The 25986-nt window shown below is 41.1% G+C and overlaps 1 protein-coding gene across 2 annotated transcripts in view; it reads right to left on the minus strand.

Annotated features, from left to right (window-relative positions):
• Positions 1–12693, minus strand: part of galnt17 (polypeptide N-acetylgalactosaminyltransferase 17) — a 30214-nt gene extending 17521 nt beyond the window's left edge. The window contains exons 1-4 of one of the 2 annotated variants that reach the window (XM_026298470.2): positions 12154–12693; positions 11687–12069; positions 10235–10418; positions 2671–2837 (exon numbers count right to left, since the gene is read on the minus strand). In XM_026298470.2, coding sequence (XP_026154255.1) covers positions 2671–2837; positions 10235–10418; positions 11687–11927 — 592 coding nt within the window. In that variant the 5' untranslated portion in view covers positions 11928–12069; positions 12154–12693. Of the gene's footprint in view, positions 1–2670; positions 2838–10234; positions 10419–11686; positions 12070–12153 lie in introns of those variants that run through there. The other variant, XM_026298471.1, reaches the window with a different exon arrangement.
• Positions 12694–25986: the final 13293 nt, after the last annotated feature.

Here is a 25986-nt window from a genome sequence, read left to right on the forward strand (position 1 = left end):
CCCCCCCCCGGATCCAAACACACAGTCCTATTTCCTCTGAATCATAAACACACATGCTTAAAATACCTTTAAACACATTTCTCATGCTTTTTATTTCTGTGCTTTGTATTTCTGCCTCCCCTTTTTTACTCACTCACACACAGTCAGTCACAGCCTCATTTCTCATGCTGTGTCATGTCTTCATCTGACACATACACATGAAATAATTCATACACACTTGGGTGTGTACATTGTGAGGCCACAGAGTTGGGTGACTTGTACAGGCGGGTGAGTGGTGAGGAGTTTTTGTTGGCATGCTTTGTCCTCTGTGCCGCTGCAATCTCTTCCTCTCTGTGATGGATGGCTGGCTCTCGGCCAATCGGCAGCGTCAAGTGAGAGAGGGGTGGAGGTGAAGTTTAACTGTGTCTCTCTTGCACGCCATGTTTCTGGACACTATAAAGGCTGGCAATATTCTATGCATTTCTTTTAGTCAACAAATCCCATGAAAAGATCCAAATCAGCAATAAACTGATCATATAAAAATATTACATGTGCAGCCAAACTTTGCAGATAACTATTCTATGCAAATAAAACGATGGAAAGCAAATGCTGGATCTGTAAATGGACAAATGTTAATAATTTTACACAATTTGCCTATGTTAACTCTTTGTTTTCTAATGTCATATTTACCAGCAAAAACAAGCTTTAATAAAGCTAAATCCTCTAAAAACATCTAGGTAACTGCTATTTACTGTTCCCACTTGAGTAAAAACTACAACATTTCAAAAAATGATTTAGTCTCTTTAGAAAATGAAATCATACACTTGTGACATGTTATGAAAGGTCTATGTCTTCAGCAAACAACAGCGAGGTCTTGGGGCGAGTAAAAAAAAAAAAAAAAAAAAAAGTGTTGAGTGACAAACACGTTGTTCCGTTTGGTTTTTTCACAGCATTTGTTAAACAATGCTGTAAAGCACTGACTAATCTTTTCTCTTCCTGTTTCCTTATTTGTCTTTTCTTTCCATTCTATCTGATTACTCCCTCTCTTTCTCTACCAGATATCCAATCGCCTCACATTATCTCTCTCCTCCCTGCTGTCCAACCTCACTTATCTTAGAGTCGCTCTGTCTCTGATACTTTCCTCTGTCCTCCTGCTACATTTTCTAGTAGCCTGGTTTTTGCTTTCAGCCTCTCCTTTCATTCTCTGCCTCTTCATCTCTTTCTCTCTTCTTTTTGCTCCTTTCTTTTCACTTTGCTTATTTTCAAACTTGTCCAGACCTCTTCACTCCTCAATATTTTTTTTTCTTTCTATTAATTTAAACCCTTGTTCCCCAATTCCTGTCCAACACCATTTGCTCTCTATTTCTCTTCCTCTCTCCTTTTCACAGTGCCCAGTTTCATCTCCTTCCTCTCCCTCCGTCTCTCCTGCTCTCTGTTCCTTCATCTGACAATGCCTGACTTGGCAGTCCTGCCCAACAAATAAGACAGGGACATCTCTCCCTGTGACATCCAATTGTGGCACTCCACCCCTATCTGCTGTGCAAAAATTCGACACTATCAGTCACGTCAGCGAACACTGTTCCTCAAAAGCAATGACCTCAGCTTTTGTCAAGGAGACACGTCTTGTCGCGCCAACAAAGTCACGTTACAAACCTGATGCATTTGTCCCATTAGCAACCCTTTACACTGTAATACATCAGAAATCTCATGAGTAACACACATGCAAGTATAAACACAGGCTTGGTTATGTCCAAGATGAGATACATTATTCAAAGATTCCTATAAAATGGAGCAGGCCTGTAACTGAGTAAAGAGGCCTTAAAGGAATAGTCTGTCATTGTGGAGTTAGTTTGTCAGACGTATTTCACACTTATCTGTGCTTTCAATACTGGACTAGTAACTTCCTGGACTCTCAACTGGTTGCCTGGCAACTGCTCAGAGCCAAGTCTGGCTCATAACCCTCGTAAAACGGCAAATCATTGCTTTTTACCCGTAGCTTTTTACTGCAGCTTCATATTGACTTTAGTGAAATTTAACATTTCACCTGAAAACAACTAAGCATATTTCTCAAACTGTCAATCTCTTTCACTATTACAATGCCACAGGATTGTTGGTAGCAAAATGAAACAATAAAAAATGATAATTGGTGTGGCCTGAGTTGCTTTGATAATGAGCATGGATCTGAAGACTGATGCAGTTTTATTTAAGCAGCTAACGGTCAGTGTTATATATTCTATGTTATATGTGCATACAAAAACATACAAAATCTAAACATTGCTAAAACCCTCAATTCCCTCAAACCCTAATAGCTACAAGCAAACTCGTCACATTGAGGTTAGTGGCTGTATTTTTGGACATATCTTACAAAACAAATGCCTTGATTAACTGGGCAACAGAGAAGATTTGTCTATATGTGTCCTGCACCAAAGGTAAGCCCTTGTTAGAAGATGAGAAATGGTTGAAAAAATTCTTCCCGGCAGAAGTAGTCAAATCCTTGAGGCAGCATAAAGGAGGTTGCATGCTTTATAAACTCTGAAGCTGACTGACTACCATTTGAAAATCAGTAACACTGACAGGACCAGATTTTTATTTACTAGGATGCTGAATGATGACTAGACTTTGGCTTTATTGCTTCATTATTATCTGACCATGTGTCAAATTTAAGGAAGGTAATCTGTTCTTTCTACAGACCGTCATCGCTGTTGTCGTCCACCAGGATGATCTCTTTGAGCAAGTGAGCTGGTGTGTGATTGACAGCCGTGTGGACTGAGCGCAGGATCACTGACAGAGCCTCATTGACGAAAATGAAGATGAGGGAAATCTGGGGGAGCTCTCTCGGGTAGCTAAGTTTTCTGCATCTGCACAGAGACAAACACACCACACCATCAGTAAAACCTTTCTACGCCTTTCTATGCTCTACTCATCTTCCATTACTGCTGTAAAAGACCAATCCACCTCCATGGAGCTGCTGACATCTCTTTTGATGAGGCTGAAAAGTTAACTATGTGCTGCTTCCTGTTCATCTATAATCAAGCTTTCTTTCCAAATTGGCCCATTCAGTGTGTCTGCTGCAGATAGAAAGCTGCTGTTTCTTTTAAATAGCTCTAATGAAGAGGAAAGAGGCAGGGCCAGGCTTTGGCTATAAGTAAGAATGGGAGAGGAAACAACTTCCTTTACTTGGCTCCCTTTCTCATCTCGTTCCGATTTGACAATAATCTTATTTCGCATGTGAAGTATGTAAAATTATAACCAGCTATATAATAAATCCAGCCTTTTAATTCGAATTCCTAAACCTGATGACACTTTTTTGGCACGAAAAACAGATGGCAACATAGATTACATGGAGTACCCATAAAGATGGGTGGTGTTTGTCAAACCCTGAAGTTTTTCACAAGGATATGACTTCAATTCTAAACCTTTCTAACAATAATAATTTGTGTGTTTGTGACACATATAATTCACACAGTGTAGCAAACAAAGAGGACACAGACTTGTAGAAAGGGCACTGTGTCTTAAGATGCCACCCCAAATTAAACAATCTGATGGGAGCATATTAAACCCATCCAAGGGGTCAGTAGAGGGTAAACTACCAGTAGAAATATACCACAGTGATATAGGAACTACAGGTACATATTGTGATGTATGAGGCAATAGATATTCCAGCAATTATGACAATAAGAAAGAATAAAAGGCATGGATGGCGAAAAATCTGCATAACCAGTAAGATCAATGTGTAGCAGATAGTAAAAAACAGAACAAGTGATGAATGATTTCAAGTGTGATAGTGTGAACCTCCCACATTACAGGTTTTCTGACTAATCTGAATGTGACTGATTGGGACCATAAGAGTCAGCTCATTAGCTGATGGCTCTTCTTTTCACATTTCCTTCTTATTACTTCTCAGTCAGTGTAATGCTGATATTATTCTTACCCTGTGTATTCACTATAAGCTTAAAGGTAGTATTCTACAAAAGAGACTAAAGAAATTTAGAGTTCATCCAAAAAAAAAAAAAAGTTTTTATTTTTATACTGTTCAAGGTTTAAACCCCCCAAGCTCAACAGTGTAAAGAGCCCTTCAGGCTAATGAAGCAGACGCCTCAGACTCTGGCTTACATGCTGCAGCTAAGCCTGAAGATATCGCACCCCAACAAGCTTCACTTGCCACTTTGATCCAAGCAACATAAAAGACCCCCAAGTGACAAATGAGAGTGGTGGATTCTGATCCCTCCACCCCACCACCCCTAAAACACAAACACTGTCACAGCTGGTGGCAGTGATGGGTTGAGGGCTTTCTCATCATCACTGAATTGCAAATAGAAGGGCTGTTAGCAGCTTAACCAGCAATGTGGTCCAGAGATAGACTCTTTAAAGGAGTGTTTATGGAGAAAATCTGCATCCTGTATGGAGACAGACTCCATGGAAATGCACTGCCAGAGCAGAGCATAAGCTGATATACACATACTCATGGTAATTCACATGGATGTGTACATTCATTAATGATATGTAAGCACAATCAAAGTGTACATGTTATACCTGCTAATCCAAGGACTACCTATGAGTGTGTATGTTTGTAGACCTGTGTGTCCAACCAAACACGCCTGTAAATAAACTGCCTGCCTAATGGCACGACTTCATCAAATATGTGATTAAGAGAGAGAGCTCCCAAAAGGACAGGTGTAGTGCCTGAAAATGAACACTGCAAAAAGTGACTGATGCCATGAAAAGAGTCACCAAATGATTCATTTGTGCATGTCAGCATGGACAATTTGGACTCGTCTATGGATGGTGTTTGCTCAAATTTCATCCAAATGCAAATTTAACAACTCATCCAAATTACAAATGTGTACTGTATATACACATAACAACACATATTCTGCCATCAGAACACATGCAGCACATAAATATTACATCTCAGTAAAAACAACAGCAACATGCAGAAAACACAGAGGGGGCTGAAGAGGTTGAGGCAGCTGAAGCTTATATTGTACAGCTGCAACATGATTGGATGTGACTTGTCCGCTGATTGCCACACAGCTCTGATTGATCCAGTTATTGGAAAGCATGGATGACACAGCCAGTGCCAATCAGCCAAAACATGTGGGACTTCAGTGATCTGCTTGAGCTATGACTTTACTTAAATCATTCATCAGAAACATGGCTTCTCATAAACAGTTTGTCGGGATGATGCACAGAACACATTGTGAACAGACTACATGGGAACTACTTTTTTGATAGAAAGTAGATCCTGTAAAGAAAGACTATTCAAAGGACGTCACTGCTACATCAATTAGTGGTCGACCGATATGGGTTTTCTCTAACCGATACCGATGCCGATATTTAGAAATCAGGGCAGCTGATGGCCGATACATGATGCCGATTTGTTTGGCTGATTTTAATTTTCCCCCTTCATCTCACGAGATATAAAAGTGCCCAGGAATAAAAAGTTTATTATTCTTATGCTTGTAGTATTTTTTGTCCTTGCTTTTTCTGCTCCCATGCTCAGCAACTTCTGGTAGATATTGCACTTGGCCTTTCCTGATGTTGGCTGAGTGAAATACTGCCATACTGGGTTAACCCACTGGGGTCGACGCACGCGCCGGCGCATTTTGACGCATCTTTTCCAGATAAGGCTGAAACAAACTTAAATTACTCCGTCAATTCTGATCGTACAGATAAAAGAAGTATATCATTCAAATCTGTAAAGGGTCTAGTTTTAGTGGTATACCATCATAATAACAACAAAACGTTGTGCTTTTTTTAAATAAAGAAAGCCGACAGGGTGCGCTCTCAGACTTTTCTGTCTCTGCCATTTCTCTTCACAGACGCATAAATAAAACAACCACAATCTCAGCGAATACTTGCCTCATAAAAATAAGAATTATATGGCTAGAAAGCTTGAAATGTTTTCTTTTGAGTGAAACAATTCAAGTCGAAAACAAATCATCACTTTTTATTTAATCCGTATGAACGTAAGGAGAAGTCCGTTTTTTTCTGTCTCACCTCATTACAGGTAATGCGGTCCCGCCTTGTACACTGTCCACTGTTCAAAACACTGATTTTAACTCAAATAAGGATCGTTTGGCTCCTCATTGTTTTGTATTGTGCTGCACTAATCCGTCCCATCTACATTGACTGAAAGGCTCATTATGCGCGCCTTTGTCTGGACGTTCAGTGCGTCTTTTGTGTTCTCAGGTAAATCACATGACTATTCATCCTCAGACACACCCTCTTGCATATGGCCTTTCTGGACAAAAAGTGTCTTAGAAAATTTAAATCAGTGTATTGTTTACTGTGAATGTGTGAACAAGATGACATTCACATCACTCTGAACACTTTAGCCTACAACATGCTGGTCTCCAAAGTCTTGTGAACCAATGTTCTGTTTGTGTTTTATGGTCTTATTTCAGTGAGTAAAAAATTGTAGTTTTTCACTAACCATGCATAAACACTTTTTTCTCAAAAACACAATCATGTATAAATTTGCTGCTCACATATTATTGTAGCCAATTGTTTTCTGATTACAGTGTTATTAGACTTTAGACATTAATATGTTTAAAAGACACTGAAAAAAGCACAAATGTCAGGACATGTCAAAATTTGTCCAGGCCCCCAAAATCCACTCAGACCCCAGAGGGTTAAATTTCTTTAATTTCTGTAATTTAAAAAAAAAAAAACTAAACAAAACAAAACAAAAAAAAACAAAAACAAGATTTGTCATTTTAAACTCACTTTTCTATAATTACATTATTCGATGCACATCACAATCCTAATATGTTTTAGTAAAAAACAGCATTGATTTATATTGCAGGGTACCTGTCATGATCCTTATGTTTGACAGACACTGCTGTAAGTCAAAGGTCAATATAGTCTAAAAATATGCGTAAACAAATATGTGCAACAAGTCATTTGCATGTGAAAGTAGATATGTGCAACAAGTCATTTGCATGTGAAAGTAGATATGTGCAACAAGTCATTTGCATGTGAAAGTAGATATGTGCAACAAGTCATTTGCATGTGAAAGTAGAAACGCGCAGTTCAGACCAAACTTCAGGCTAAAACGTGCACATTAACTTTCCTCAATAAAAGTCTATTTTTTGGTGGGAGCATCGTGCTGTGTTGCGTGTGTCGGACGCACTGACACGTTTATTGAGGAACCTTATCCTGCGTGTTTTAACGAGAATATTCGTCTGAATTTCACACGTTTCTGCTTTCACGTGTTGCACAATGACGGTCAGCGTCGATTCTAATACGCTACAATGTAATTACGCGTTGGAAACGAAATGTTTTCCCCTGCCATCATTATTTTGGTACCTGTTTTGGTACCTGTGCCTGCAGCCTGAACTACAGCTCGCTAACAATACAGACCAGACAGTCGCTCTCCAAAAGTAGCTTCATATCCAACCAATGAAATGTATAAGGCTAAATTAAAAACGGAAGATTAGTATTTTCTTATTGTTTTTGGACGCTCTTCAGCTCACTAAACTACGGTGGCCGACAAGGGCAAACGCGCTGCAAAACAGAAACGCGGCAAAAGAGAAACGCTGCAAAACAGAAACGCTGCAAAAGAGAAACGCTGCAAAACAGAAACGCTGCAAAACAGAAACGCTGCAAAACAGAAACGCTGCAAAACAAAAACGCTGCAAAAGAGAAACGCTGCAAAACAAAAATGCTGCAAAACAGAAACGCTGCAAAAGATAAACGCTGCAAAAGAGAAACGCTGCAAAACAGAAACGCTGCAAAAGAGAGAACACAACGGAAGTGCGCCAGGCCGATAGGGGGACCCCGAACTGAGGGGTGCAATGAACAAAGAACTTTTACAGAGGCGAGAGAGACACATGTAGTGACATAAGTCACGTCTCATTTTGGAGGCTGCGTAATGACGCAGGTTATAGTGTTGAATTGCAAAAGAATTGAATGAGCGACCTCTGATGATTGTTCTCATGTGCTAATATGTGCTAACAATGTTGTTACATTTGTTTACTTGATCAAAATGTCATACAACGTCGGGAGACGTGGCGGGGGGCGGGGTGTGTTGCAGGGTGGGAGATCTGAAGGTGCTGTAATGACTATAGGTTGTTGTCTTGTTCAGGGTGTTCTTTGGGGAGTCGGTAGGGTGAGCTAGAGGGAGATGGGTCAGGGAGGAGAGAAGAAGTGTGTGTGGAGGGAAGAGAGGGAGGGTGAGAGAGAGCTGTTCGGTGAGGGGAGTTAGCGTTACTGATGGGCGATACCACAGAATTTGGTATCGATCCGATACCAAGTAACTACAGGGTCAGTATCGACGATACCGATACCTTCTGCACCTTAAAGGAAAATCATTATTGCACAGTGTTGATTAATATCTTTATTGCAATGGCAACATGAATAATGCTCATGAACATAAATACTTGTTTAAATGCTAATAATAAAATGATAATAAATAAATAGCATTTCCCCTCGTAGTGGGTGAAAAATAGCACCACACAATGCTTCTTTTTCTATCTCTCTCCATGCTGCCGTGCCTGTCAGCACTGAGACGGAGGAGGTCCCTCCACGCTGCAGAGTGGAGAGAGTAATACTTCCTTCTGCAGTGCATGACTGGCTCTGGAAAGCTCTGACATCTGATTGGCTGCCATCATCATGTGATACGGAAGACTATTTAAAATACGTTTGGGCTGGTTTTCACACATCCAAAACTCTCAGAAGTGAAAACTAATTGCACGTTTTTTATTAGGAGTGGTATCGAGCGATACTTAAGAAAGTACCGACTCCAAAGTATGGAAGTATCGATTCCAGAGAGTCGATATTCCCATCCCTAGTTAGCGTGGCTACGGCTGAAACAGTAGCCTGTTACCTGTTACCTGTTCTGACTAAAAACTTAATAAAGCAAAGTGACAAAAGAACGTCTGCTGGCTGTGAATTTAGCGGGCATTAGAGTACGTTTTACATTTATTATTTTTTAAACACTTGGCCGTCATGTTTTACAGTATTATAAAAGTACAATGTTGTAAAAGATGACGGCCAAGTGTTAAGTAACAAATGGAAAACGCACCTTCAGATCTCCCAACCCCCCCACGTTGTATGACATTTTGATCAAGTAAACAAATGTAACAGAACATTGTTAGCACATATTAGCACATGAGAACAATCATCAGAGGTCGCTCATTCAATTCTTTTGCAATTCAACACTATAACCTGCGTCATTACGCAGCCTCCAAAATGAGACGTGATTTATGTCACTACATGTGTCTCTCTCGCCTCTGAAAAAGTTCTTTGTTCATTGCACCCCTCAGTTCGGGGTCCCCCTATCAGCCTGGCGCACTTCCGTTGTGTTCTCTCTTTTGCAGCGTTTCTGTTTTGCAGCGTTTCTCTTTTGCAGCGTTTCTGTTTTGCAGCGTTTCTGTTTTGCAGCGTTTCTCTTTTGCAGCGTTTCTCTTTTGCAGCGTTTCTCTTTTGCAGCGTTTCTGTTTTGCAGCGTTTCTCTTTTGCAGCGTTTCTCTTTTGCAGCGTTTCTCTTTTGCAGCGTTTCTCTTTTGCAGCGTTTCTGTTTTGCAGCGTTTCTCTTTTGCAGCGTTTCTCTTTTGCAGCGTTTCTGTTTTGCAGCGCGTTTGCCCTTGTCGGCCACCGTACTAAACAGCCTGTTTGTCGCAACACGTCTTCACGTGCTCCACAACAAGATTAGCTGGTCGCAGATGTGCCTGCCTATAAATCGGCCTATCGCTGATTAATCGGCTCTGCCGAAAGATCGGTCGACCTCTAACATCAATGATCATTTAATACAGCAAACAGCAAAAAATGTTATTAATACCCTATCACTAGACAAAAAGAGTGAAAAGGGACGTCTTATTCTCAAAATCTGCCAAGGATGCATCGTTCCAATGAATTTTCTTTTTTTTAGATGCTGCTTATCATTGAAAAATGTTTGTATATGTCATCACATGGTCCAGGTTGGAGTTCCCATGGAATTTATACTTTTCCTTTGGTTTTGGAAGAGTTTACAAAGTTTACAAAGAGGTCATACAGGGGAAGGTTTACTGCCATCCCTTGATATAAACATAAACGATTAGAGTCTGGACAAAAATCAACAAAGTCTCCCTTTACCCACAGTCCTTGAACACAGTTTCTGGAGAAGACATTAATGCTGAACTTACACAGCATTATAAACTTCATTCCATCCATCTCCACTTGATTGGGTGGTAGCAAGAATCTCAGAGACAGATCTCAATCAAAACCAAACTCATTAGTATGATAAGATGCTACTAGGGGAAAATGTACTCACTTGCTGGGCCTGTAGTCTGGTATTGTTCGATCCAGAGAGATTGTGTCACTGAGGTAAGCGTTGTAGCCATACTTGTCCCTCTGGTGTTTAGCATCACTCTCCTCGGCTGGTAACAGCGTGGCAGGGAGGCCGCCTTTACCCCGACCCCCGAGGCCCTCAATCAGGCCCAGGGATTTGGACAGACCTGGGCAAGGCAAACAGAAGAAGATTACATGTCAGGATCTTTTAGTGTGGCTGAGTCCCTCTCCTAGTAATGCTCTGTGTGGCTTCCAGCTGATAGCCTGACTCCCCATCACAGCTCCAACCTCACATGAACATACAGTGTGTAGTCCCTGGCTGTCAGAACAGGTGAACTTCGGAGCTGAACTCACATTTAGACAAATGCTGGCACAGATTCAGCACAAGCCCAATGTGAGGATGAATTTTACAAACAGGGATGTGTAGAATAGGTTGAATCGAGGGGATCCTACACTTAACTGTCTATAGTTTTTCCAGACCTAGAGACTTAAAACACATCCAAATACACACTTTTTCTGATAATTGAAAATAAAAAATTGGCTGCACGCTGCTAATGAATAAATGAAGGCCTTCATTGTTTCGAATTACAGATTAAATGTGTGGCTTGGGGTAGTTGCGGGAGGCAGTGATTCAAGTAGTTATATCTTTCAGTGTGACAAGCTGTCTTTAAGCCTCTGTGTTGGCAAACATCCTGCTGAAGGAACTGAATCTCTAAAAGTTCCTGCTCTGAAGTTGGACCTCACTACCTACCTGAGTCAAAATAAACCAGTACATACAGGATAATAGAATCAAATCTGTTGGGAAGCAGTCATGCACTGTGAAAGCTGTTTGGAATTAGGGGGGAAACTTTATAAATAGATGATAAAGCAAAGTTAAAATTCTGTTCTTTTTCCCTAAATTCTGGATAATTTCCATTATTGCAAATTACTAATTACAAATTACTAATAAACATGCCTAATCCATTTACCTCACACATTTATACACAACCTTGACACTTACACAGCAGATATTTAAAAATGAATAAAATTAACATTTTATAGTTGACCTTTGCTATCCAGCTGCCAAGGATAACTATTGCATATTCTTAATATGCCTAGCTGATGACATTTTCCTCAAAAGGTCAGTAAAGTGACTTAGAATTTGACTCTAAAGTCAGTAAAGGTGCATTATAATTATTATATATTATGCTTAAAAACTAAATAATGTGACAGGTGTCTTCAGGCTGTGAAAGGCCCCCATGATTTGGCTCCTTGTGAGACAGGTACGTTTATAGACTTCTTCAGAGTCCCTCATTACGTTCACACATTTTTGTGTCAGGGCCCCAAGAGAAAGCCAAGACAGGTCGGACAGCATCGACTTTTACTTCTTTTGGGGAATCATTGGGGAAATCAGGTTAACGTGTTATCTCAGCTTAAATATTACACTGCTCTTTACCGTTCAACTGCCTGTACACCACATCCTCCAGCGAGTTGAGCCTCTTCAGTAGGCCGTCATGGCTGATGCTGGGCCCCTGTGCCGTCCCGTTGCCCCAGGGCCTCCGCCCGTCCGCCTGAGCCTCCGGACCGGCGGCTTGGATGCTGCGTGTGTTGCACTTGACCCAAAAAGTCAAGAACCCCGCAACAGCAAGCGCATTTAGCACCAGTAAGACCTTCCATCTTCTGAACACAAAAGCCATTAAAAAGTCGCCGGTGTCCGGGCTCCCAGTGGCGGACAGAGGACAGGAGCGGGGACAGTCTCCGGAGAAGCCGTACGTGTGACAAATTCAGGGTTCCCTTGGTTTGCGATGTGCGGTAAGCTGCGGGGCTAATTCAGCAGACCTTACAGAGAAACAGCACAGAAATGTTAGTGCAATGCTGAGCCCCTGCACTGACTCCTGCATGGTCATAAACCTATTTTCTTACCATTTGGCACCGGGGTTATTTTACGTTGCACCCCCTTTCTGTAGAAATTTGGGGCACCTGTCCATCGGCTTTCATCCGTGTCACCGCCACCTCCAGCCTGATTTTAAAACCACACATGAAGGATGTAAGACAAAGACAGCAGCATATGTTGAGCCCGAAGAACAGACTCAAAATAACTGAACACTGATCAAGGCTGTGTGTTTCCCTCCTGTCCCTCTAAAAGAAGTCAGCAGCGATGCCACCGAGGAGGAATGCGCGCAGAAAAATCCTCGCAGATGCTCAGTGAAAGCCTCCAAACATCCAGTCAGCCTTTGTGCTCCCAGAAACCCTCTCTGCGCATCGCCTTCTCCGGTCACACGCTGTCATAATCGTGGTGAGGTGCAGCTGAGACTGGGTTGTGGGTAGAGAGCGGCGCTTCTAGAGATGCAGCATCCCCCGGTGAAGGTACGGATGCTCCGGGAACGCAGCAGCAGCACCACAGCAATGCGTCCTGAGTTCTCGTTTATCTTCACATTTCCCTCATTCACCAGCACATGCCAGTGTTTCCTGTTATTTTTATACGCCCATGTTGTTTACGCCCATCTTGTGCACCCTGTAATTTTCTCTAATTATATTTTATAACCAACACAACGCCTGATAAGGCCACAGGAAAAAAAAACGTGGACTGGATCCCGGTGGCGTTTTATTTCACAGCAGGGTAGGGTTGTGTGGCTTGTCTGCTCGCTGGCAACTCTGCTATTACAGGACATGGAAATATTTGTCAATGGCTCCCACAGTGGGGGGCTTGAGTCCAGCAGGAGTCCTTCGGCAGGATTTTCTTTTAATCCCAAAAGCTGAAAATGAATTTCAGAGTTAATTTCTGTCATTCCAATCACAAAAGAAGTCAGCACAGTGGGCCGATGTTCAGACATGTCATTAACCTCACAAAGCCAGTGTAGACAGAAACCTAATTCTGCTTTCAATAATATTAAATCCTCTTAAATGAATTCCTTCACATATCGGGATAAATCACATCGGTTTCACCTGCAGGGAATCCAAAACATCTGTTTTATGACACCCAGCTGTTTCTCTTTGTCACCCAAGGTCTGTCTTATTTTAATAGTGTCAACATCAAAATATAAAAACACGCTATTACAAGTAAAATCAAGCAATACTTAAATGTTTTAAGCACAGCATGCAAAGATTAACAGGGAAGTATACTTTCTGTGAAGCAGTGAATTGTTAAATTATGGGGTGTATTAAAACATAAGAAGCATTTTAATGTTGTAACTGCAGGCAATGTTGAACTATTGTGTGCTGCTGGGTAGTTTCAGCTGTCATAATGCATAATATTTTATGAGTTCATTGCATTTTAAATGCTCAAATATACTGGGTTGCTTACTTGAATGTGACTCAGATGTCAGATGGATATAAAAGTTCATAATTCCCATCTGAAGCTGCACAAAATGTTCACTATGCCCCAAAACCATACTTTTGTATAGTACCTGAGTTAATGAGGTTTTGTTTTTCCACTCTGTGAAACTGAATTGTGATGCAGTAAAATAAAAATTAAAAAAAACTCACTTTTACGTATTAAGACTTTCGATTAAAACCAAATCAGTATTTCACTGCATGTGATCACTGTAAAGCAAAATGCCCATAGTCAGTCCTGTGTTCCAGTTTATTGCTGGATTTTATTTATGCATACTTCATGTTGGTGAAGAGTCATCCTGGCCACTGCAGTGATCTGAGTGTATGACTGTGTTTAAGAGTAGAGGGAACTGGTAAATTGTTTATTCTGGCAGAGTTTGTGTTAGGATTGTTCTTCATGTAGAACTGTTGCTATGCGGTGGACCATATGTCCTTGCTGAAGGTGCAAAGGCTAGATGTACACATCTACATTGTGAGGAATCACATGTTGATATATGTTTGAACTGATGTGGTCAAACACTTTCCAGTTCTTCATTTCACAGCCTGAAAATGTGTGAGTTTGTGCAGAAATGGGTGACCCAGATAGCTAGGATGAATCAAGGAGCTCAGTAACTGCAGCTTACTGAGAGACATGCCAATTCTGATGTGCAGGCAACCCAGGAGGAAACAGACACTCTGTGTGTGTAAGAGAGAGAGAGGGAAGGACTGAAAATGAGACATGCGGAGATCAGAACCAGCTTCAGATTGTGTGAGACAAATCAAGAGACAAACAGAAAGAAACATCAAGGAAGAAAAGGAGAGAGTGCATCAGTGAGACACAAACATACAGGGAAAAAAGGGAAAAGAGTTTTTGAAAAGGCAGGAGGAGAGCATAGGCACTGGGGAGGAATCAAAATTCAAAGGGAGAAAAATTTCTCAAGCAGCAAAGAGAGACATGCTGCAGGAGAAGGCAGAGAAATGTAAGAGGGAGAGATTCTGGGACAGCAGCACAGAAGATAACTGGGTAAAAAAGAAGAGTTAGAGTAGACTGACTTGACATTCTTTGAAGGGGTGAACGTGATAGTCTCAAAGGCTCTTGTCAACCCTTAAAGTTGTTCTAGAGGAGCTAGTTAAGTGGCCGACAGTTCATGTTGAAGCAGGCAAGCTGAACTACATTGCACCCCTGGAATAGAGTAAGAACTCAGAGGCTGACTGTAGGGGTGCAATCAGTTTAATGATTGTGTGTGTCTCTCGGTTACTTTGTTTTGCCTAGCTATCCTTGTGTAACCCAGTGCTAAAAAGAAACAGATAAAACCTTGGTTAAAGACTAGTAAATACAAATAAAAAAACAAGTTCATTAAAACATAGTGTTAGTAAAGATAGTAAAAATAGTGTTAAAATATGGTAAAAGCCTCAGTGAAATAGCTGCATTGTGTTTTAGTGACATTATGAGCAACCAATGATGTTATTTGGTGTGTGATCTCATATTAACCAATAAGGTTAATTGTCCCGCCCTTGAGTCGGAACATCCGGTTTGCGTGCCTTACGTGGTGTCAGACGCTTGACATGCGTCCTCTGGTTGTCGTGCAAATCGAAACAACAGAAAACTTTTCTTGGGCAAAAACATTCCTTCCGTGAATGAAAATGGTAAGGGTACTTACCTTAGCGGAACAAGACAAGAGTGTCTGTGATCGGCAGCTTCCATAAACCAGTTTGCGTGGATGCAGGAAAACTCAGTAAGTCGTGGGCAGGATTGGCAGAGGATTAACAGACAACCTGGCACTTTGTCTGTGACTGAGGATATATAAACGGTGAGCAGAGAACAGAACACAAGTGAAATCAATTACTTAATCAAGAGTAGAGAGTAGACAGTAGGAAACCAGATCCTGCTGTACCGGTATCTGTCGAAACTCTGGTAGCTGTGGCTCGGACTCTGGTGGCGGCGGCTGTGGACACTCTGGTGGCTGTGGACACTCTGGTAATTGGAGAAACTCTGATAGCCCTGGAAACTCTGGTAGCTCTGGAAATTCAGGTGACTGGGAAAACTCTGGTGGCTGGAGAAACTTTGATAGCCCTGGAAACTCTGGTAGCGGTGGCACTGGAGGCTGTGGAGAGAGAGACTGTGGCGAAATGCCGGGGACTTGGTGATCTAAGAATCTGGGGAAGACAAGATTCAGTGGGAGCGATTGTTTCTCACAATCCATCACTTAGGATATGATTGATGATAATGTTAAAACGACGTGAGGCAGGATATCTTCACAGTTCTTAGGCCGAGAACATAACAACTCCCTTCGTAGGGATTCACATGTGGAAATGACCTGGGTGTAGTTATCTTGATTCTGGGCAACCTCTGCAAAAATCCTTAATAGTTGAGCCTCCCAACTCTTCTGGTGTGTCGGAGGCCTTGATCGGTTAAACTGCGGAAGTGCGAGACGGGGAGGCTGGCTTGTGAAATTGCAGGTTGTAATTCCGGAGGGACTGCCTGGGAGATTGGAGGCTGTGACTGTGGGAGGTGGAGCTCTGGTGGCTGTGATGGAAGCTCGAGTTTCTGCGGCACAGGTGGTTCTGGAACCAGTGACTGGACCTCGGCGTGAGCATCCTTGCCTTGATGTAGAGGGACTGGAACAGGCTGGGCAGGAACGGGCTAGACAGGAACGGGCTTACCCTCGGCGTGGACGGCCATGTCGGCGCACTGAGGTTCCGGACGCTGGGCAGCGAAGAAGGGACTCTGTCGACTGGGACTCAGATCTGGACCAGTAAGTAGGGAACGTCGGTTGAGGTTGAGGGAAAGCCGGCTGTTTGTTCCGCGGCAGACTCCTCCGAGCCAACGCTCCTGATTTTATGGCGAGTCTGGTTCCATAGTAAGGATTCCGACTGTGTTCTGTGAAGAGGTCCTCATCTTCGTCGAGCGTTTCCCGGTCCTCCTTTTCATCGACTGTTTCTCAGTCGGACTCTTCCAGTTGGCTTCATTGAAATACTGTTCTTCTAACTGGTCTGGATTACTGGACAGTGAACTGAATGGTGTAGCAGATGGGAATCGATAAAAAGGAGTTTCTATAAAATGACCTCCAAAACTCATAATCGGAATGTGTGTTGTTGGGTCATCCAAGAATTCATCCAGATTATCGTCATCCTCCAAATAATCATCCGGATAGTGTTCCGCAGAGTATCTTCTATCGTACTTCCGGGCTTGGTTGCAAAAAAAAGTGAGGTGGTCTACTTGGTCCCCCTTTGGGTCATGAGACTTATCAGGAGCTGGAGTATCAAAGGGGGAATCTACAAAATTCCCTCCCATCGTTAAACAGTTTGAGGCTGATACAAAATGGGGCTACGATCTGTGCTGTTGGACGGGTTGGGATTGGTCTCTTCTGCTCCTTCAGGAAAACATCTTGATAGGCTAAATCTGGTCTGTCTAGGTGATTAGAAACCTAGTCAACTCAATCTTTATCTTTAGGCAGAGATATTGGGGTCAGTTGGACAGAGACATGATCTACAAAATTGGCAATATTGCTAAGTTTTTCCTTATGGAGTTAAATGCTAGACTAAATAACAGGGCACCTTGGTGACTGAGTGGGTGAGGCATGGTGTCTACTGGCCAGGTTGTACTGTCGTGATTTGAGGGGAATGAGGACCAATTAACTGCCAACACCACAACTCAGATATAAAAGACTTATTTTATTTCTTCTTGACAATGAGGTTGAAAGCAATGAGTGGATGACCAGTTAATGGGACGAAGTCTCTCGTGGGAATGATTGCTGTCGAGGCCAGAACCCGGTAATGCCGGGGTAATCGTGACAGATGAGTTGAGTCCGGGTGGTTTCCGCAAAGCAATATCTAGCGGTTTGGGTTTCCTTGGTCAGAGGGTCCTGGATATCTGATTTGACAACTCAGTGAAGAGCCTTCTTGTTATTATAACCTCTGTTTTCCCCTAACAGCCAGGTATGTTAAGTGTCCTAGGAGGGAAACATGGTGCAAACACACCTTCTTACCCAGGCGAAATTGCAACTAAGGAAACCCAAGGGTCTCAGATCCTTTGCTGAGTATTACATAATCAAATATACAAAATCCTCTTGAGCAAAAATCCTTTTCTCTAATTATGAAAACAAGAAACAAGGTACATAACTTGGCATGGTATTCTTAACATGTTTCTAAACAGAAGAACACTTGTCTTCAGTCACGGAACAAGGCTTGGCATGGTATTCTAAGCTTGTTATTAAACAGCACAAACACTTATTTTCAATCATGGAACAAGGCTTGGCTTGGTATTCTTAACATGTTTCTAAACAGAAAAACACTTCTCTTCTTCAATCACGGAACAAGGCTTGGCATGGTTTTCTTGGCTTGGTACTAAACAAGAAAAACACGTCTCTTCTTCAATCATGGAACAAGGCTTGGCCTGGTAATCTTGGCTTGGTACTAAACAAGAAAAACACGTCTCTTCTTCAATCATGGAACAAGGCTTGGCCTGGTAATCTTGGCTTGGTACTAAACAAGAAAAACACGTCTCTTCTTCAATCATAGAACAAGGCTTGGCATGGTATTCTTGGTCTCTCAACTTGGTACAAACAAAATCCGTCCTCCAAAAACATAAGCAGGGAATGAACAGACATGACATGGGTCCTCTGGTTGTCGTGCAAATTGAAACAACAGAAAACTGTCAGGAACAAGGCATTTTTGTGACTTTCCTGTTTCTTTTGTTTTGTATTTTGTATTATTTTGGATCCTGACAGGAACTGGTTTTTGTTTTATTCTGTTCTCTTTATGTTGACCTAATTAGTTATTTTCACCTGTGTCTTGTTTTGTTCCTTTCCTTTATATACCTTTGTTCAACCACGTTTTAGTTGTCAGGTTGTCTGTTTATACCCTTATGCTGTAAGCCTAGAATTCCTGATTTCACCACGCCTCAAGTCTGCTTTGTTTCCTCTTCTTTTTGGATTTTGATCATGGACTGCCTTTTGTTGTCCCACGTTTAAGTTAAATTATCTGCCTCCTTTCGTATGTGTTTTCTGGTCCTTTTCCCCATGTCTTGTGTCCCTGTCTAGCTCTCTTTTGTTCATGCCTTGTTTCAATCTCATGTTCATGTGTCTATGCGGTCTGGTGCGTCTTCCCAGGTGTGTGTGACCCAGACTACTTCATGCCTTGACTCCCTGTTCTTGTGTTCTTGTGTCTGTGTGGTCTAGTGCGTCTCCCCAAGTGTGTGTGACCCAGACTGCTCCATGCCTTGACTCCCTGTTCTTGTGTTCTTGTGTCTGTGTGGTCTGGTGCATCTCCCCAGGTGTGTGTGACTCAGACTACTTCATGCCTTGACTCCCTTGTGTCCATGTCTTTGTCCTATGTTCTTGTTTCATGTCCATGTGCTTCCCTGCCTTGATCTGTACCTGTCTAGCCTTGTGTCTGTTTCTTGCCTTTTTGTCTTGCCCAGTTAATAAAGTTTTGACCTGAACCTTGAGTGCCAGATGGGCACCATCATTGGTCCTAAAAATAAACAATACTTCCCGAATCCTGACAAAAACTCTTCTTGGGCAAAAACATTCCTTCCGTGAACGAAAAGGGTAAGGTTATTTAGCTTAGCGCAGCGGAACAAGACGAGAGGGTCTGTGATTGGCAGCTTCCATAAACCAGATTGCGTGGATGCAGGCAAAATCAGTAAGTCGTGGGCAGGATTGGCAGAGGTTTAACAGACAACCTGGCACTTTGTCTGTGGCTGAGAGAGGGTATATAAACGGTGAGCAGAGAACAGAACACAGATGAAATTAATTACTTAAGAGTAGAGAGTAGACAGTAGGAAATCAGATCTTGTATGGTTCTTCAAACTAAAAGCGTGGAACAGGAAGTCAAGTTAAGTTAAGCTAAGCTGGAAGGCGAAGCTCTCGATTTACCGGTCAATCTACGTTCCTATTCTCACCTATGTTCATGAGCTTTGGGTCATGACCGAAAGGACAAGATCTCAGATACAAGCGGCTGAAATGAGCTTCCTCCGCAGGGTGGCCGGGTGCTCCCTTAAAGATAGGGTATGGATCTCGGTCACCCAGGAGGAGCTCGGAGTAGAGCCGCTGCTACTCCACATCGAGAGGAGTCAGTTGAGGTGGCTTGGGCATCTGTTTCGGATGCCTTCTGGGTGCCTCCCTGGGGAGGTGTTCTGGGCATGTCCCACCGGGAGGAGGCCCCGGGGAAGACCCAGGACATGCTGGAGGGACTATGTCTCCCGGCTGGCCTGGGACCACCTCGGTGTCCCCCCGGATGAGCTGGAGGAAGGGTCCAGGGAGAAGGAAGTCTGGATATCCCTGATTAGGCTACTGCCCCCGCGACCCAGTCCCGGATAAGCGGAAGAGGATGGATGGATGGAAGTCAAGTTGCCAGTCATGACAACATTATATAAATGTTTATGTCCATAATAAACATCAAAGATTTTTCTCTGTAATTTTAAGGTAAATCTCATTAATTTCTCATTTATGTGTAATTTAACACTTAAACCATCATTGACTTTGTGGCACACCATAAGTGTTTATGTTATATTTTGTATTTGTGTATCTATATAATTTTGCATTGCATGAGACGGCTTACAGCATTCACCATGTTGATGACAAATTTGCCTCAACTCCATGATAACCCAACCACAGGCAAACAAGAGGAGCGCTGATGGAGGCGAGGTGGGCATATACTTGAGTATGCTGACAGGTGGAGATATTAAAATTTGTCTTACATTAGAGTGGAAAATAACTTTATGTGGTGTTAAGCAAATTGAAAATGTTCAAAAACGAATATGATTTCCAGATTCTGGACATGGATGTAAAAATGTTATTTATGCTTTTTGGTTTTTTGCTTGAATCTGTTAGTCATGTCACCTTATTTAGATAGCGTAGTAAACCAAATTGAGAATCACAGAGATCCTAATGAAATCTAATTGTCCACAAATACCCTATCCACATTCAGTCAGATACAGCAAACTTACAGTATGTGTTGGCAATTATGTAATCAGATCAGAATTTGTTCTACATAGAAACTGAACGGTCAAAAGAACTGAAAAGACATTTTACTTGCCGAATATGTGTAATTAATTCATTAATTTTGATTACTCTTAACCTATTCATGCACTTTATCTTATCATTTTACCATTAAAACATGTTTTTTTTTTAAAATTTTTAATAAATCACAATATTTTCCAGTCATACAATAGATGTACACATTTAAGAATAAGTGCTCAGTGCTAATTTAACTCCTAATTGTTGGCTATATGCTGTGTCCTCATGCAATGCTATTATCACTTACTGCATTAACTTTAGCTTTAACTCCCCAACAGGTGTGTATTATTGAGAAGCTATAGTGGCCATACTCTAAAACTGCCAGATCTGGGCCTGGGGAGCTACAGTTGGACATTTTCACTTAGGGGTGTACTCACTTTTGTTGCCAGCGGTTTAGACATTAATGGGTGTGTGTTGAGTTATTTTGAGGGGACAGCAAATTTACATTGTTTTACAAGCTGTACACTCACTACTTTACATTGTAGCAAAATGTCATTTCTTCAGTGTTGTCACATGAAAAGATATAAACTATTTACAAAAATATGAGGGGTGTACTCACTTCTGTGAGATACTGTATGATGTTCAAGTACCACATTACTACAGTGCTGAAATGAATGATAATACATGCATAATCAAACTACTAAAGTAGTATCTGCACATATTTTGACCTGATTGGTTTATCTGTGTAGCTGCTGTTACCATCTATCTCTTTAACCGCTGTCTGTGGATAAAGTGCACTATAGGAGAGTAGTAGTGATAGAATGGTTTGTTTGCCTGAGAAGATCATAATTAAATATTAAATTAATTATAAAAGGGGGGCATTGTCAAAATAATGTTTGTTTTTAGGTCAGGGTGGGGTTAAGGGTGTTTCCTTTGCTGCAATAGCAGAATGGTTTGTTTGCCTGATAAGATCATAATTAAATATTAAGTATTTAAACAAAAAACAATTTGATCAAATGTGTTTGAAGAAGAACTAGGGTTCTTCTTGGTCTGAGCTGACATTTCTCACCATTGAGACATCATGCTGCTGCAAGCACTAATACATATGATGTTCAAGTACCACATTACTACAGTGCTGAATGAATGAATGATAATGCATGCATAATCAAACTACAACATTGCTGCTGAACTGGTGAAACACAAAGGCCAAACTAGGATGGAACCCTGAGAGAGGCGCTTATGTACATCAAGGCAAGGCAAGTTTATTTGTATAGCACAATTCATAAGCAGAGTAATTCAAAGTGCTTTAGAGAAAAAAAAGAAGTTAAAAGTACATAGGTAAGAACTAAAATAAAAATAGTAAAAAAGATTTCCACCTCCCTAAGATCCATCCATCCATCCATTTTCTATACCCACTTATTCCTTAACCAGGGTCACAGGGATCTGCTGGAGCCTATCCCAGCTCTCTCTGGGTGAAAGGCAGGGGTCCACCCTGGACAGGTCACCAGTCCATCACAGGGCCACATAGAGACACACAAAGACAGACAACCTCACACACTACCTCCCAAAGATTTTAAATAAAATAAATAAATAAAAAAAAGATCTTAAAAGAGAATGAGTGCATATATGCAGAGCTAAAAAGAAAAGTTTTTAGCTTGGACTTAAACATTGTCAGAGATGAGGCTTGTCTAACATCATCAGGAAGACTATTCCAGATTTTTGTTGCATGAAACTGAAACGCTGCTTCTGCCTGTTTAGTCCTGACTCTGGGCATGAGCAGGCCTGTCCCTGATGTTCTCAGAGTTCGAGATGGTTCATATGACATGCACAATACACATGTCAGAGATGTACTGTGGTGCTGAGCCATGAAGAGACTTCTACACAAGCAGGGCTGATTTAAATATTTTTCAGCAGAACCTTGAGCATTGTCACTTTATTGAAGGTGTATATTCCTAATAAATTTGTAAAAATCTGTAAAATAAAGGTGTGGTCCTGCAGAACGTCAAGCATTGTGACTTTTTTTAAGATTTTTGCTAATAATAATAATAATTCAGGAGAACTGTAAATTAATTTTTTAGCAGAACTTTGGATATTGCCACTTTATTGAAGGTGTGTAACCCTAATAAATCAGTAAAAATCTGAAAAGTAATTGTATTTTCCTGCAACGGTTTTGACATTGTCACTATATTGAAGGTGTTTGATAATAATAATACAGGTAAAAACCATAAAATGACAATATTTTTCAGCAGAAATTTGGACATTGTCACTTTATTTGAGGTGTATAGAACCAGGAAGTACAACCACATTACTCCTGTTCTCAGATCTCTGAACTGGCTTCCTGTCTCTCAGAGACTTTAAATCAGCCCTGCTTGTGTAGAAGTCTCTTCATGGCTCAGCACCACAGTACATCTCTGACATGTGTATTGTGCATGTCATATGAACCATCTCGAACTCTGAGAACATCAGGGACAGGCCTGCTCATGCCCAGAGTCAGGACTAAACAGGCAGAAGCAGCGTTTCAGTTTCATGCAACAAAAATCTGGAAGTCTTCCTGATGATGTTAGACAAGCCTCATCTCTGACAATGTTTAAGTCCAAGTTAAAAACTTTTCTTTTTAGCTCTGCATATATGCACTCATTCTCTTTTAATTTAAGATCTTTTTTTTTTGAGGTGGAAATCTTTTTTACTATTTTTATTTTAGTTCTTACCTATGTACTTTTAACTTCTTTTTTTCTCTAAAGCACTTTGAATTACTCTGCTTATGAATTGTGCTATACAAATAAACTTGCCTTGATGTACATAAGCGCCTCTCTCAGGGTTCCATCCTAGTTTGGCCTTTGTGTTTCACCAATTCAGCAGCAATGTTGTAGTTTGATTATGCATGCATTATCATTCATTCATTCAGCACTGTAGTAATGTGGTACTTGAACATCATATGTATTAGTGCTTGCAGCAGCATGATGTCTCAATGGTGAGAAATGTCAGCTCAGACCAAGAAGAACCCTAGTTCTTCTTCAAACACATTTGATCAAATTGTTTTTTGTTTAAATACTTAATATTTAATTATGATCTTATCAGGCAAACAAACCATTCTGCTATTGCAGCAAAGGAAACACCCTTAACCCCACCCTGACCTAAAAACAAACATTATTTTGACAATGCCCCCCTTTTATAATTAATTTAATATTTCATTATGATCTTCTCAGGCAAACAAACCATTCTATCACTACTACTCTCCTATAGTGCACTTTATCCACAGACAGTGGTTAAAGAGATAGATGGTAACAGCAGCTACACAGATAAACCAATCAGGTCAAAATGTCAAAATATGTGCAGATACTGCTTTACTGCAGATATACTGTATTAGTGTGTACGCTGGCTGATGATTAACAAGTAATTGCAGAACACAAATGCCAAATTAAGACCAACAATAACAATCGTTTGTCAAAGATCTCTAACGTTGATTTTCAACTTAATGCTTTGCTAACACATATTATTGAGCTCTATATTTACATAGTGTGCTGTTCATTTAGTTTCAGATTTGATTTTATTCTACTTTATCACTCATTGTCCTTGTGTGTTCCTATTACCACAAAATACTGAAACACAAATCGCTACTTCTGGATGCTTAAGAGAAAAAAGCTGTTCTGGCAAATGAAAGTGGTGTAGCAGTGGTAATGATCTGTCAAGACATGTAGTAAATACATATATTATTGACACTTGGTCTTTTCACCTAATGATTTTATGATATGTTGTGCTAACAAAGGTCTTTTGACCTAAACATTCACTTTTTGTCACATTTGTTTACATTGCTTCACATTTTGCACATGGACTATACGGATTTCAATGAATCTTTTGAGCTTATGCTATCTTTTTTCAGTGTGCAGGCAATGTGTTTGTCTAATGGGTCTGCGGAACGTCTTAATGCAGGACAACTTACACCTCTATGACTGTTATTAGTGTAGTGAACCTGGTTATTACGGCTGATTGGAGCAGATATCTAATCAACAAGAATAAGTGAAAATACCTGTGTTGGCGTACAGGGCCTTTGATTATGAAACAGGAAGCTCCATTAAGTTCTACTGCGGTGCAGCGAAGAACAGGGAGAGTGGAGAACAAAGTCGGCAGGATAATTATAAGTGGGAGGGTGAGGTCGGTCTGGGAGTGATTGGGGGGGGGTGATTTGTGAGATTATCCTATAAATAGTGTGGCAAGTTTCTTTAGTCATCAACAGCAGCATATAACTCTGGCACATGAGTGATAAAGCTATGCTGAAACTTAGCCCTGGGCTTATACCTCTGTATAAGTTAATACCATTCTCCACGAGACTTTGAGTTGCAGAGCAGGATTTGAGTATGATGAAGTTAATTATGACACTATGGTAGAAAAAAAAGAAGTGTTTCATTACTCTGTCTTTTACCAAAAGCTTGTTTCATTTATGAAACATGGAGTCTGTTGTGATCTCAGCTGGCTTTGGCTGATAAGAAGACAGACTGACCTTCACGTTGGATTGAGTGGAGGGTGTGTTTTATTTTCCAGGGGATCAGAGTGGGTATGCACCACATAGAAGTGGGATGGCAGGCCTCTGCTAAGCTCATTCAGAGCTGAAGGGTATTTTAGGTTACTCAGTACATCTTTTTCAGCCGACCTACATGCCTCTGTTTGAAACAGAGCCCTGTCATGTGTGCTGGGTTACCAGTAGCGTCAGTGTTGGAAGGATTAACGTCATAACCCTAACAAATTGTAGCCCAGCGTATAGTTCCCTATAAAATGACTTTTTATGGTCTTTAACGTGGGAAATGATTTTTTTCAGCCTTCCAGTTTTTAACTTTTCTGCCATGGTGGCATATTTCTCTAACTACTGGCACTAACTCCGAGTCAATGAGTGGTTTCAGTTTTAGAACATAAAAGTCATCATCAAGTACTGGAGTGAGAGTACAGAGCTACAATAAAAAAATAACTGTGTCGCGAGTTACCAGTAACTTCAGTTTAAGTAAAAGAAATATTATATATTGTTTTCCTGTTGATGGACTGGCTTCTTCAAAGAATGGGAAAAATACCTCATGAATATTTTTGTGGCATCACTTTTAGTTGAACAGTGTGTAAAGATTTAAGTCTGACCGGTGAAATGCTGCACAAACCAAACAAATCCATTTAGTCCAGAACCAGAAACCTGTGGCTGAATGATAACTATTGAGCTGGCTCACCAACCTAAATGATCAACTGAACTCAGTCTCCATGCATGAAGCAGGAGTGCAGCATTTCTCAGTTGTCTCTAATGCTCAGTGACAGAGTCAGAGCAGGTGGAGTCTTCACAAAACCACTCAATGAAATCAGAGGTGTTCAGTGAGATGACGAACTGAGACACAACATTTCTGACACTACAGAAAGAGGAAAAAAACATTTTAAAAACCCAACAACATGCCAAGAATCATCTTTGATGCACACCCATGCTACAGACACACACAGATCTCAACGACAG

This window comes from Mastacembelus armatus, chromosome 13, assembly GCF_900324485.2.
Source record: "Mastacembelus armatus chromosome 13, fMasArm1.2, whole genome shotgun sequence".
In the NCBI taxonomy this organism is placed as follows: Eukaryota; Metazoa; Chordata; class Actinopteri; order Synbranchiformes; family Mastacembelidae; genus Mastacembelus; species Mastacembelus armatus.